Below are 14,805 nucleotides of genomic sequence, written 5' to 3'. Positions count from 1 at the left end.
GTCACTGTAAGAGGGCATAGCTGGGCAGGATGAGCGACGGCCTGTGGCACCAAGGGAGCCTCAGGGACCCTGGAGCCAGTGAGCTCAGAGGTCTTTGCAATATTTTACGTTTAGGGGGGCTTTGCTGGGGAGACCATGGCAGAGGGGCCTGGCTGGGGGAGCCCATGCTTTTGGGAGAAGCAGGATCACAGGAGGGCCCAGGGTGCAGCTCCCAGACAGCATCAGTAAAAGCCTACAGCTGAGAGATTTTAAATGCATGGGGTATAACCATGACCTTAGTCATGGAATATGCTTTTTTTTTTGGTGGGGATATGGGAAAAAAATGCCTTAAAACATGGGAAATGTGCCCATCAGAGATTTCAAAAAGGAATCTTAATATTACATCTACTCTTTCTAAAAGTGGATAATCCAGACAAATGTTAGAAGCTAAAGCATGCAACAACTTGGAATACATCTTTTAACTAAAAGCCATTTGTGTGTAAAACAAGCATTAAGTGGTTGCAGCTGCCTTGCTGCAACTTTTTTGCCATGCCGTAGATGCCTTCTAGAAGTTGTAAAAGCTTGAATTTTGCATGGCATGATCCTCTCCACAAGTAAAATTTTGTTGCTTAAATGTTCAAAAGGGAAAGAAACAACCAAAGGGAGCTGTTCTGTCTAGTAAAGGCTTGTGTAAATATTGTCACACTATTCCCCTGACATCACTTCAGGGTAAAGTAATAACTATACCATTGTATATTTTTATAAGAATAATGAAATTCTGGAATAGTATAAGTTGGACTGGCAGCAACTGGTTTTTTTTTTTTTTTTTAGAAATAGGAAAGAGACTTTTTTTTTCCCTTGATGTGATTATGTGATTTAGCCAAGGATGGAGTTCAACATAGTTTTTAAACCAATATTTGAAATTTTTTTATATGTGTTTCCATATGGTAGACTGACCCCACCATACACTCTCAATATCTCTTCTTGATTGGAAAAAAAACAGCAGTGAAGTATGTGCTACAGTGAGATCACTATCACTCACTAGTTTTATGACAATTCTCTGACAGCTTTCCTCACCACAAAGTGCAGGGGGATACTAAGCACTTAAGAGACTGCACACAGCTAATACTTGTCATAAGTAAATAACATCCTGAAGTTACCATTGTAAGAACTTAGTACTTTTAGTCCCTAAACATCATCTCATGATGATCTTCTTTTTGGGGGAGGGATTACAAAACTGCTGTTACAAGGTGAAGATGTTTAATGAGGTTTCTTGTCTTTAAGATGGAGCTGCAATCCTAATCACCTGAATAATATGGCTCTTCTCCTTTGTTTATTTATCTATATCTATACAAGTAAAGGAAGATCTATACATGTACCCCATATGAATCTCTATCTCGCTCTCTCTACAGAGGAATACATGTATATATTACTCTATATTGTTACTCTATATATTACTCCTATATATATTCCTATATATGAAGTAACCCTTTAAAATAATTTGACAATCATAACAGTATTTAGTTATCCCTGTTGAATCACACCATTTAAACCTCAAATCTTTCTGTCTAAGTTTAATGATACGATGCAATATATGTAATATAAACTTTGGAAGATACGAATTCTAGCTTGGAAAACTATGAGGCTTATAAACACAGGAATGAGGTATACAGCATAAAAAGAACTACAAAGAATCTGTTGAGTTTCTGATAAGGAAGCAAGCTCATCAATAATGATCAACTGGCTGGATGGCCAAGACCAGAGAGTTGTACTTAATGGAGTTAAATCCAGTTGGTAGCCGGTGATATGCGGTGTTCCCCAGGGCTCAGTGCTGAGGCCAGTCTTGTTTAATATTTTAATCAATGATCTGGATGAGGAAATTGAATGCTCCCTCAGTAAGTTTGCAGATGACACCTGACTGGGTGGGAGTGTCAATCTGTTTGAGGGTAGGAAGGCTCTGCAGAGGGATCTGGACAGGCTGGATCAATGGGCTGAGGTGAATTGTATGAGGTTCAACAAGGTCAAGTGGCAGGTCCTGCACTTGTGTCACAACAACCCCATCCAACACTACAGGCTTGGGGAAGAATGACTGGAAAGCTGCTTGGCAGAAAGGGACCTGCAGGTGCTGGCAAACAGCCGTCTGGACATGAGCCAGCAGTGTGCCCAGGTGGCCAAGAGAGCCAACTGGCTTGTATCAGGAATACTGTGGCCAGCAGGACTAGCAAAGAGATTGTACCCATGTACTCAGCCCTGGTGAGGCCGCATCTTAAATACTGTATATTCTTGAAGAAAACTGCCTGGGAAAAAAATTGACCATGAATTTGGAGGTCTCACTGAAACAGAATGCTTGGAAAAATGTTTTAAATTGTAGCCATTGATATATACACTATTTTAAGATCTAGTAAAATATTTTATCTTTTGCAAAATTAAAAAAAATACACTAAAAAAAAATCAACACCGATTTCTAAATCTAGAATACGTTAAAGCCAGTAAGTGTGTAAGACCATAAAATAATAAATTCAGCAAATATTATGGCTGAATATACCATATACAAACATGCACTGTAGGTACTAGAAGGAAGAATAATTGTCTAAAATGATAGGAGAGACCACAATGTTAGACTCATACAGAATACCAGTTGGGAGTTGTTAAAGCTGCAGTAAACCTAAATGGAAAAAAAATATATATACACATATTTTTTGAAATTTTGTTCTATAAAGTTTAAAAATGGCCTCTATGTTTAAACTACACAGAATCAAAAGAACTACTCCAAACTTGGTATGGAAGAGTGGGAATATTTTACTACTTTTTTTCCCCTCATAATTGAAATATTTCAAAACCTCATGTCTACAGAGCAGAAGTTAAATAGAGTGCTCCTTATCTATTATGTAGGCTACCGTATGTGATTTGCAGATCAGTCACTGCTCCACAGTACGTCTTGCTGATGTCAGTGTTTACAAGACTGGGCATTTCTTTATGCTCTCATCTGGTTTTGCTGAAACTCAATTTAAATAATACCACGATAGTGTATAGAAATCAGATTGTCTTTTGGTATGTTTGGTATGTTTTGGTTGGTGTGTTTCTTGTTTGTCATAGTCACTTTAACTTCCTATTGCTACCTTTCTTTATGCATTCCTATTCTGTTCACAGCTCTGATGATACTCTTTGATGCATTCCCTTTAAGTCAAGCAAATCTAGTCTGCAGTTTGCTGAGGCACCCAAGGTAATTGAGTATCATAACATTTTCCATTGCCACACTAGTTTTATACATCTTTATGTCACTGTGAAATGAAACAAAATGCCAGGATTAGATTTGCTGTTACTTCCAACTGAATGTCAGGGGCTAGGGAGTCTGAACTGGTTGGTGTAGCAGCAGCTGTCTTTGGAGGCAGCTTTACTGACCCACCGTGCCTACCTGAGCCCTTCTAGCAGCCCTCCTTCTGGCTGGCTTCCTTATTCTGTTTTTGTCTTCAGATGTCTGGAAAGAGTTTAACTTCCTTGCTGTGGTGTCATGCAGTGAGACTTCCTAAACCTTGGTCGGGTAGCTAGTCTGCCTCGTAAAATCATGGTAGACTTGCCTGTTGGCATATTCCCTTTCATGTGCTCCTTTGATATTTTCTTGTTTAGGAAGAGAATAAAATGTCTAAGCAGGATTATAAAACCCCTAACTGCTCTCCTTTGCCACATCATGCATCTAACCATGGATCCTGAGAAGGGAACATAAAGTAATGACATACCTGGGCATTGGCCTCTCTTCTCTGCTCTGGGTCTAGTCTGTTAGCACTCCTGAACAGCAGTTGCTATGCTTGTAGTCATTTTTGTAGTGCTGGAACTGACTCTGAGACACAGCAGAGAGAAAAGCCTAACATCTTGTGTAGAGTGTCACAGTTTATTAGAAAATACTATCTGATAAAGCTTCAGAGGCAGGTTTGTTCTTTATTTGAACAATTCATCAATTCAGCAAGCATAGCACATATTTTAACAGTTCTATAGCTTACTGTTTCTCTTTTCAAAGTAAATTAAATGATCAGTGTATTGTGTGAGAACTGCTAAGCATGGTAATCTCATTAATAATAATTCCCTTCATATATTAGGTGGAAAGACATTGCTATACACTGACTGACACTATTTGTTGAGTGATATTGATGGTTTAAAGAAAGATGAGTTGTTAATTCCTAGTTGTTAGCTATTCTGATGTATCCTTTCAGTTCTGTTTTGGCAGAAAAAAAAAAAAAAAATTTCTCCCAGAAAGAAAGTGTACTCCTTGGTATACATAGATGCCTTGCTGACAATCTCAACTCAGAGACCATTCATGTCATTACTTTCCATTAATAACATGAACAGTGTTAATTATCCAATCGTTTTTGGAAGTCCAGTCATACTACTGAACCTGCTGAAGTTCTTATAAGGAATTAACCCTGTGCCTGTCAGTGAAACTGATTTCTGTGACAAAGTGAAAGGACTGAACCAAAACTAAGCCCGTAGAACTGGAAGGGACTTCTGTGCCAGTGAGCTCGTTGCCTTTTTTTATTACCTGCAACCATGTGTTATAACTCCTTTCAGAATGATGAAGGTAGAAAAGCGTACAAGGAAACTATAGTGGAGTTTCAAGGAAATTATCTCTTCCCTGCCTCCCCTCTCCCAGCCTACTCAAGGATAGAAGTTGTCAAAATAGGAAATACAGATCTGAACTTCTTCTATTCCTAATGTGGCCTGACTCCACCATGTTTTCCAATTTTCATTAACACTGCCAGTGTTCATTCAGTTCCAAGCAAGGCCTGGTATGTAATTTTTTCTTTTAATTTTCCTCAAGATCCTTTCTGGTGCTTGGCAGCAGGTGTCACTCTGTGTAAGGCAAGAGATCAAGTAGAGGTAAAGAAAGGGATTTCCTGTTCACAGGGAAATTTTGCTTCAGAACTTCACAATGAATTTGTTAATAGTGTAGCAACATTAAAATAGCAAGTATGAGATAGGGACAAAATAAAATTTAAAAATTAGGAAATATGTGGTGCCATTTCTTGAAAATTATTTAAATGACACTGAGAGGATGAGTTTTACTATAGTCCAACAAGTTTACTTCCTAAACTCAGCTATCTTTTGAAATCAAATTGCCTATTTATATTTTTATATCCTATTGCTACTGAAAGAATCTAAATGCTGCATGGAGTTAACTACTTTCACATCAAAATTAAAAGAAGTAGCAATATTCCAGTTAATTTGATTAAAGCTAGATTTAAAAAAAAAGGTTTAGTTTTGTCTTTATCTTGTCCTTCAGTTGTGTGCTTTTTACACACAAAACACATTTAGATTTATATAGTTATTTTAAAAATAATTCTCAGGTTTCGTAAAAAAAAAAAAGACCCTTCAGCCTCATTTTGTTGTGTATCTAATTTTGTAGTAAAAATTAAACAACTTTAAATAGCTTATTTGAAAGATATGAGAATCTTGATTATTTTCTCCTAGCTTGACTGTAATACTGAAGCTGCAATAAAGTCTTCCTTAGCTCTGGTGATTATCATAGCGAAAGAAATAATGTTGCTAATGGCAGAGTAATGAAGATTCTCAGCACAGTTTACAGTGAAATCTGCACAGATTTAAAACAAACAACTTCAGGAGTACAGCTTTTTTTTTTTCCATTTTTTTTTCCTGTTGAAATACAGGTGCTGTCGGAAAACAGAATCCAGGCAGACTTGTTCTCTTCAATTTATAAGTAACAATAAATTACTGCTCCTTAAATACATTCTTCTGGTTGGTAGTAACTTTGGTGTAAGAGTATCTTCATACAATATTTAATTCTTAAGTGTAACCTGCACTTGAATAAGAGCAACTTTGAATAATTCTGTTCCAAGGCTAGGTCATTTTAATTATGTGGTAGAAATGCAATGTAGTGTAATCCCAGTTCTTGCTGTGCATGAGGAATCACTTTTTCCCTTTTACCATTTCTGAAACAGAAATTGTACTTTTTCTTTTTTCATCTTATACTAACCTGGAATTTTTAATCTGCTTGTTTTAAAAAAACATTGCTGTGACAACAGAGACCATTTTCAGGAATCTTTTGTTCCTTTTTCACTGAGTTACTATAACATGGAATAGTTTCTGAAGGAAAATGGATTTAGATGTTTTCAAAATACTCTTCCACATAAAGTAGCAAGAAGCCTTGAAATGCACTGGTTGTTTGTAAAAATACAGCGTCCTGCTGTTGAAGAGCATTGTTCAGCAAATTTTCCAATATCACAAGGAAATATTGTATTGTCCTTCCTCTGCTTCCTTATTTCCACTGAGATTCAAGAAGGCCAAGTGCAAGGACCTGTACGTGCATCAGGGCAATCCTGAGCACAAATACAGGCAGGGCATAGAATGGATTGAGAGCAGCCCTGAGAAGGACTTGGGAGAGCTGGTGGATGAGAAGCTTAACAAGAGCCAAGAATGTGCGTTTGTAGCCCAAAAATCTAACTGCATCTTGGTCTGCATCAAAAGAAGCGTGGCCAGCAGATTGAGGGAAGTGGTTCTCCCTCTCTACTCCACTCTAGTGAGACCCCACCTGGAGTACTGTGTCCAGTTCTGGAGCCCCCAGCATAAGAAGGATGTGGACCAGTTGGAGAGGGTCCAGGGGAGGGCCGTCAAGATGACCAGAGGGCTGAAGTACCTCTCTTATGAAGACACGCTAAGAGAGCTGGGGCTCTCAGGCCCTACGGCTCAGTACTGAGGCCACTTCTGTTTAATATCTTTATCAACAATCTGAATGAGGGGATTGATTGCTCCCTCAGTAAGTTTGCAGATGACACCAAATTGAGTGAGAGTGTTGATCTGTTTGAGGGTAGGAAGGTTCTGCAGAGGGATCTGGACAGTCTGTATTGATGGGCAAAAGTGAATTGTATTAGGTTCAACAAGGCCAAATGCCAGGTCCTGCACTTTGGTCACAACAACCCCATGCAACGATACAGGCTTAGGGAAGAGTGGCTGAAAAGCTGCTTGGCGGAATGCTGCTGGTGGACAGCCGGCTGAACATGAGCCAGCAATGTGCCCAGGTGGCCAAGAGGGCCAACAACATTCTGGCTTGTATCAGGAATAGTGTGGCCAGCAGGAGTAGGGAAGGACTAGTGAGGCCACACTTCAAATACTGTGTTGAGTTTTGGGCCCCTCAGTACAAGAAGGACGTTGAATTGCTGGAGCGCATCCAAAGAAGGGCAACAAAGCTGGTGAGGGTTCTGGAGAACAAGTCTTATAAGGAGCGGCTGAGGGAACTGGGATTGTTTAGTCTGGAGAAGAGGAGGCTGAGGGAAGACCTCATTGGTCTCTACAACTACCTGAAAGGAGGTTGTAGGGAGGCAGGTATTGGTCTCTTCTCCCAAGTAACTAGTGATAGGACAAGAGGAAATGTCCTCAGGTTGTGCCAGGGGAGGTTTAGGTTGGATATTAGGAAATGTTTTTTTTTACTGAAAGAGTGGTCAGGCACTGGAACAGGCTGCCCAGGGAAGTGGTGGAGTCACCATCCCTGGAGATGTGCAAAGAATGTGTAGATGTGGCACTTCAGGACATGGTTTAGTGGACATGGTGGTGTTAGGCTGATAGTTGGACTTGATCTTCCAACCTTAAAGATTCTATGCTTCTATGATTCTGTTCAGTCTGAAGAACAGAAGGCTCCAGGGAGACCTTATAGCCATCTTCCAGTTCCTAAAGGGGGCTTATAAGAAAGACAGGGAGAAACATTTTGGTGGGACTTGTTGCAATAGGATCAGTGGTAATGGTTTTAAAACAGAAGGAAGCAGATTCAGACTAGATATAAGGAAGAAATTTTTTACAATGAGGGTGGTGAAACACTGGAACAGGTTGCCCAGAGAGGTGGTGGATGCCCCATCCCTGGAAACATTCAAGGCTAGGTTGGATGAGGCTCTGAGCAACCTCATCTAGTTCTAGATTTCCCTGCTCCTTGCAGGAGGGTTGGACTAGGTGACCTTTAAAGGTCCCTTCTAACCCAAACTATTCTATGATCCTATGATTCCATAAAAGAATACTTTAATTTATCTAGAAAGAGTATGTCTAGAATGTTTCTGGAAAGGCCTTAAAAACTAAACTTCTCAACTTCTAGATCTCACTAAAGTTGTAATAGAAGTTACACAACAATGCAAGGGGAAAAGTTGCTGTTACGGTCTGTCAGGCAATAAGGGTAAGTTTTCCCATCTAGTGCAGCAAGCTGAAAACACTTCTGTTAATGGGATTCAGATTCTGCATTTTATTCTTCTCTAATATTTAAGCACAGACAACAGCATCAACCTGACCTTAAGCAGAAACTTTAATATCATATAGTGTTACTACTTCAATTTTCCCTTTAGATCTCTATGTATGTATATATATTATATACATATATCACTTTTGGAAGGCTTGTATACATATATATGTATATGTACATGTGTGTGTGCGTAGGTACATCTCCAAAACTACACAAGTTCTACTTTTTTTCAATGACAGTTCTGATAGATACTTTGGAGATGTCTGGCTAAGTAAAGTCCTAATTCTTGCGTGTAAGTTAGATTCCTAAAATTAGCCAGTGCATATGTGCATATCTAACTTCTCTTTTCTGGAAAAAAAAAAAAAAACAACTCCCCAAAATCAGATCTTTGCAAATCCTTTAATGTATAAAACCGAAGGTCAAGTTACATTTTCATTAGCTTATACAAACTCAGACTAATTGTTCTTAGATAGTATTGAGTTTTACAACAGTATAAGTAAAAGCATGTATTGAGAAAAATATTTAAAAACAAATGCTTGAACCAGTTTGGATAGAGTTTGCTTTTTTTTCTTCACTGGTACTGTGATTTCATTTAGTTTACATAGACATAATGAAAGCTTTTCATAAGCAAACTTGCTGCTGATACTGATAGTATCAGCAACCTACTCGAAGTGTGGAGGTAACGTTCCATTCAATCTCATGTCATGGCAGACTTTTCTGTCAACCATTGCGTGTATTCTGCTACTTGAAGAACTCCTTGAGGGCCCCTCTCAGGCTTGCTATAGAGCTTTCCTCCAGTCTAATTTCCTTCTGTTTGTCTGTTTCTACTATTTTTGTTCTTGTTGCAAAATTTGAGTACTGTGAAGACAGTGGGCAAGGAAGAAGTTTCTCTGAATCACCTGAGATTGCCAGAGCATAAATCTTTCTCTTTAGTACTAAAATTTTTCACAAGGCTTGTTGACATGTCCTGTTTAAAATCACAGGTAGTACAGTTTTACAGGTGGGGAGTTTTTTCAGATCAGATTATGAGGGACCTTTGCTGTTTAGCAGGGTGGTTTTGCTTGTGCAACAAGAGGTTATAGTCTGTTTTTCAGATACCAGAGAGTTTTATACAACACACTTCTTGCTAGTAACTTTGAATGTTTACAGTATCCCCAACCTTTCCTGCTCTCTTTGAGTCATTATTGTTGTGACTTCTGACTTTTCATTCGGTCTGAAGATATTCTCTTACCTTCAGAAGCCATGTAGGTGGAGAAGGTGTAAAATAGGCATTTCACTGACTTTTCAGATCTAAACCTTCAGAACTAAACCTATCTATTGAATAGATACCTCTGTCTTTGCCACATGCTTTTTTGTTTGTTTTCAGTTTTGTATTCCTAAATAGCTGATGATGCATTCTGCCAGACATAATGAAGTTCAAAACACTGAAGTAATCTTCTGCGTGGTGCTCATATAAGAAACTCTCCTGTTATTGTGCCCAAAGGTGGCTGGTGGAGTTAATGAAGTAAGAGTTGTGATCAAGGGATGCAATACATCCCTAATCTAAAGCTAGGTCAGTGATACCTCCACAAAGGAGATCCTGTGTTGTGCCAGTGGAGAGCAGTGAGCTCCTTTTGCAAAATGTTTGCACTTTAGGAGTTTGAGCATAACTACTACACTGAGAACAGAGTTTATGGTTCGATTAGAGCTTTTGATGAGGTTAGAACAACCTTCTCTTTTTGTAATAATAACTGGATATATTTAAAAGAGGTTTATTGTCCAATGTCTGACAAAGTGGCAGCTCAATATAGAATCATAGGATGGTTAGAGTTGGAAGGGACCTTCAAAGGTCATCTAGTCCAACCACCCTGCAAGGAGCAGGGACATCGGACATCCCTGACTAGATCAGGTTGCTCAGATCCCTCATCCAGCCTGGCCTTGAACATTTCCAGGGATGGGGATTCTACCACCTCTCTGGGCAACCTGTTCCAGTGTTCCACACCTTCATTGTAAAAATTTTTTTCCTAATACCCAATCTGAATCTACCTCCCTCTATTTTAAAACCCTTACCCCTCGTCCTATCACAACAGGCCCTACTGAACAACCTCTCCCCATCTTTCTTGTAGGCCTCCTTGAGGTACTGAAAGAAATATGTATTGTTCTCTTTTTTCAGAGTAAGAAAGTGTCCAAGTATTAAACAGCTCTGACATTCATGTTTGCATACCTAAGATCAACAATTTTATCATTGCTCTAAGCAGTGTACCTAACCTTTACATAGAATAATTAGTTTTAATTCCCTTGTCTTCCTTCTCCCACCTGTCCTGTTTAAAGTGTAGAAATTTTGTATTATTGTAGTTTAAGATCATCCTGGTTTTACACTGAGTATCTGCAGATTATTATTCTGCCCTTAAGCTTTGAGTATATTGCTGCACAGAAAGTCAGTGAGTGGTTAATGATTTTATGGGATATATTGACTATGTATGTGTTATTTTGCATATGTAAACATATAAGAGCTTTTATGTGATAAATTATAATTAGAAGTTGCCAGGTAAGTGTACATGTTCTATTTAGCTGAATTAATCCTATTTAGATTTCGGGAAATGTTATTTTCGCTAATACGGTTCTGTTTTAAAAAGTAGATTCTTACATATCAGATTAGATAACTTAAAATGAGAGACAATTTCTAGATGTAGTGCTTACTTATGCAGGATATTGATGCACAAAATGCTAGAACTTTGCATGATAACTTTCCCATCATTATTAAGACTGCTAGTCCTTCTTCCAGTAATTTTATAAACTAGAACATTCAGGAAAATGAATGTAAATTTAATTTAAAAAAATTACTTAAATTGGATTAAATATATACATTGGCATTTCTATTCAAAATTTGCCAAATTCACTTTAGAAGTAAATATAAATCCAGACAATGTATTTTTATACTTGATTATCTGTGCAAAGAATTAACTGAATATAACTATCTGGCTTTAAAATCAGAAGTAGTAAATAATATGACTCCATATCCAAAAGGTAACAGCTGACCATGTAATTGTAGTTGAACAATTAATGACTCTTATTTAAGAAATCATCTTTCTATACTGAGTTCTTTTATAACTCTTGTCTTCAGGGAATGTTTTCACAGTGGTAAAAAACTGAACATTAGCGCTTTTTTTAGAATAAAAACTTTTTCTTAATTGCTTCTGTCAGAGACTGAAAAGGTTAATTAATGTCTCAACATCGCTAAATGATAGAGAGAACTGACAAACCACAATGCTAAAAAAAAAAAACTTCAACAACTGTGAGGGAATGTCTAGACAAATATCCTGTTTTGTAGCTGAAGCAGCAACATGTGCCTAGTAACTCCAAGAACTGCAAAATGGGGTATCTTGTTTTGTACCCTTCCCCCAGAATAGAGCCAAACCCTGTGCATGAGCTCAGGCCCTGGACGGTACTAAGCATGCACAGCACTGCCAAGTGACTGCACAATGGAGGCCAGCTCTGGGGGACGCAAAATGACTTTGTGGACACTGTCTTACTAGCAATCAGGTAACAACATGCTTCAGGTAACCGCACGGCTTACAAAGAACAAGCGGGCCTTGCATTTGCAGAGAGCTAACACGTACCACCACAGAGACAGATCAACAGGATGCAGCAATCACAAGCTAAACCACAGGCAGGAAGCACCTGACCTACAAAGGACTACAAAAAGGGTCGCCGCATGAACCCTGGTGTGTGTGTGTGTGTGGACCCCCACCCCACTCAGACGGACCTTCGGGACGCCGATTCTCCGTGGGGGCATCGTCATCCTTTTGAGGCACCCACCCCACCCACTCTGTACAACGGACTTTCAGGACGCTGACTCTCCGTGGTGGTATTTTCTCCCCTCTTTTTCTCTCTTCCTCCTTCTCTTTCTCCCCCCCCCCTTACCCTTTGTGTGTGAATGAAATAAAGAACCAACATATGCGTATGACACCGTTGTGTCTTAATTCTGTAACCGAGAAATTCGTACCTCTCACGACCGGACCTTTATCGGTTCGTGACATTTAATTGGCGTAGTCGGCAGGATTCTCGGAGACAGAAGCGCATTGTGGCGAACGGAATCTGGGAATGAGTGAGACGCTCTGATACCTTCTTGTGAAACTTGTCGGTGTAAACCGAGGGGCATTCAGTTGCCAGCCTCTGACGAGGCAAATTGTTGTGAAACTTGTCGGTGTAAACCGAGGGGCATTCAGTTGCCAGCCTCTGACGAGGCAAATTGTTGTGAAATTTGTCGGTGTAAACCGAGGGGCATTCAGTTGCCAGCCTCTGACGAGGCAAATTGTTGTGAAACTTGTCGGTGTAAACCGAGGGGCATTCAGTTACCAGCCTCTGACGAGGCAACTTGTTGAGAAATTTGTGTTGTGTTGTGGTAAGGTGTAGCCTCTTGAGGGTAACAACAAAGGGGAAATTGTGGAGTAAGGTGTAATTCCCCCTCAAGACGTTGTTCCCCTTTCAGTTGTGCATAATGAAAGAAACCGCTCATGATTCTGCCCCCTCATCTGAGGGAGAAATCGAGAAGTTGTTTACCTTTTTAGAAACACATCGTTTGCGCCCTTCAATTCAAGGGCAATTGTGGGCTAAAGACCATTGGTTTCAGCCTCAGAGTGTTGTTGACAGGATAACTGTCCTGCGAAAGGAGGCAAGGGCAAGACCTGGAAAGGGTAAAGGTTTAATTTGCGCCGTATTAGGGGCGAGCTTAGCAGCAGCAATCGAGGATCGTAGGCAGAGACTCAGTCAGGCTGATGCAGCCCTCGATGCTCTGCAGGTGGCTGTTCAGACTTTACAAAAACAACTTGAAGAGAATAGAGCTTTGTTGGAAAAGGAACGTCAACAGAATGTTTTGTTAAAAGAAGAGTTGCGCAATCGGTTATTGGAAGAGAAGGGTTGTCTGGTAGAAGCAGAGAAGGAAATAAGGCAGATATACCCGCAAAGGGACTTGGAAAGAGCTAAGGAGACTGTAGGGGAGTTTCCCCATGTGTGTCCCCTGGTCAAAACAGAGTATCTTTATGACAGTCCTGATGGTGAACCACAGATTGTAACTAAGGAAACACCCTATTCTGCCACTGAATTGGCAAAATTAAAGAAGGAATACTCCAGGTCTCCGAAGGAGACAGAGACTGAATATGTGTGGAGGGTCTCCCTATCGGGGGGAGACGGAATAATGTTGTCGGAGAAGGAAGCAGAAGGATATTGGGGTCCGGGAGTATTCTTAACTACAGGAGATAACCGGGCACCCTGGACTTTAACACAGCGAGCGGCATATTGGGCAGGAGGTTTGAATCCCCTGGAGAGGGGAGATCCACTTGCCATTGCTGGGTCTGTGGATCACCTCGTAGAGAATGTTCAAAAGGCAGCTTGTTTACAAATGATGTATGATCGGGAACTGAAACCCCATGTGAGTTCGCCGATGATGTTGCCTGTAGACCCAGAAAGGATGACACCTTTAATTCGCGGACTCCCTGACTCACTTAAACCCATAGGTATTCAATTACAAGGGAGGATTCAAAATATCCCTGAGATAGACAGAATCACCTCCGCCTTGGAGATGGCAGTAACCCCCGATCGAACAAGAGATGGTAGGAAGGTGTGGACATGGGGGGAGGTGGCCCATGAGTTAATAAATTATGGGAGAAAATACGGCCCCGTAGGGGGCCCACAGCAGAAAACGGAATCGAAAGCTGTGAGAATGACAGAGATGTTCTCGCCGCAAAAGGTAGTGCCAAACCAAAAGAGAAATTTACCTCAGCCTAATAATCAGAGACAAAAGCAAATTCTTAATCGGCAGGACTGGTGGCGATTAGGAATGAGTCTAGGAATTCCAAAGGACTTGATGGATGGTCTCCCCACCACCAAGTTAGAGTTGTTAGTGAAGGGATGGGGACATGAGAGACAAAGAGAGAAAAAGCCCCAACCTGCCGCGCCTCTCCCAAGCCCCACTGCACCACCTCTAATAGATTTTGAAAATGCAGAACCAGAAACTACCAAAGTGAAGGGACCGCAGGGAAACTAAGCTCTCCGCCCTCCGTGGGTGAGAGGGGGAGCGGAGTGTGGACGTTTTTGAGACAACTCACCCTAAATGAAAGAGGAGATTTATTAATTACTGTGGCTATTGGACCAAACCGACAAACTATTACCTTTTTGGTAGACACAGGTGCCCAAATATCTGCAATTAAACACGAAGATGCTGTACGGTGTGGAATCAAAGTCCCACATAAAAAAACAATGGTTCTGAATGCATTAGGTGAGCAGTGTCCAGTAGCGATGACCACAATAATTTTGACATTGCCAGGATTAGATAACCCTGTTCGAACTCAGGTAGCCATAGGCGACTTTCCTATGAACCTCCTAGGCATTGATGTACTGAAAGGACACCGGTGGCAAGACTCTCAGGGCAATTTGTGGGCTTTTGGGGCTCCAACAACTGGCCCGAGAGTAGGACAAATACGACTATTACAGACAGTACCTACTCTTCCCCCGTCCAAATTAACAAATGTCAAACCATACCCGCTATCACTAGGGGCTCGAGAAGGCATCACTCCAGTGATTGAAGATCTGAAAGCCAGAGGAATATTGGTTTCGAC

General features: G+C 40.4%; 1 protein-coding gene across 1 annotated transcript; it reads left to right on the top strand.

The window, feature by feature from the left end:
* The first annotated feature begins 12,689 nt into the window (after window positions 1–12,689).
* Window positions 12,690–14,234, top strand: LOC147601713 (uncharacterized). Its single transcript, XM_086741482.1, has one exon. It carries the CDS (start codon window positions 12,690–12,692, stop codon window positions 14,232–14,234), a length of 1,545 nt encoding a protein of 514 aa, XP_086597608.1.
* The last annotated feature ends 571 nt before the right edge of the window (window positions 14,235–14,805 follow it).

Source organism: Chlamydotis macqueenii, chromosome 2, assembly GCF_036417535.1.
Source record: "Chlamydotis macqueenii isolate bChlMac1 chromosome 2, bChlMac1.mat, whole genome shotgun sequence".
Lineage (NCBI taxonomy): Eukaryota > Metazoa > Chordata > Aves > Otidiformes > Otididae > Chlamydotis > Chlamydotis macqueenii.
Note: the sequence above shows the minus strand (reverse complement) of the source record. Positions and strands in the feature narration are given on the sequence as shown.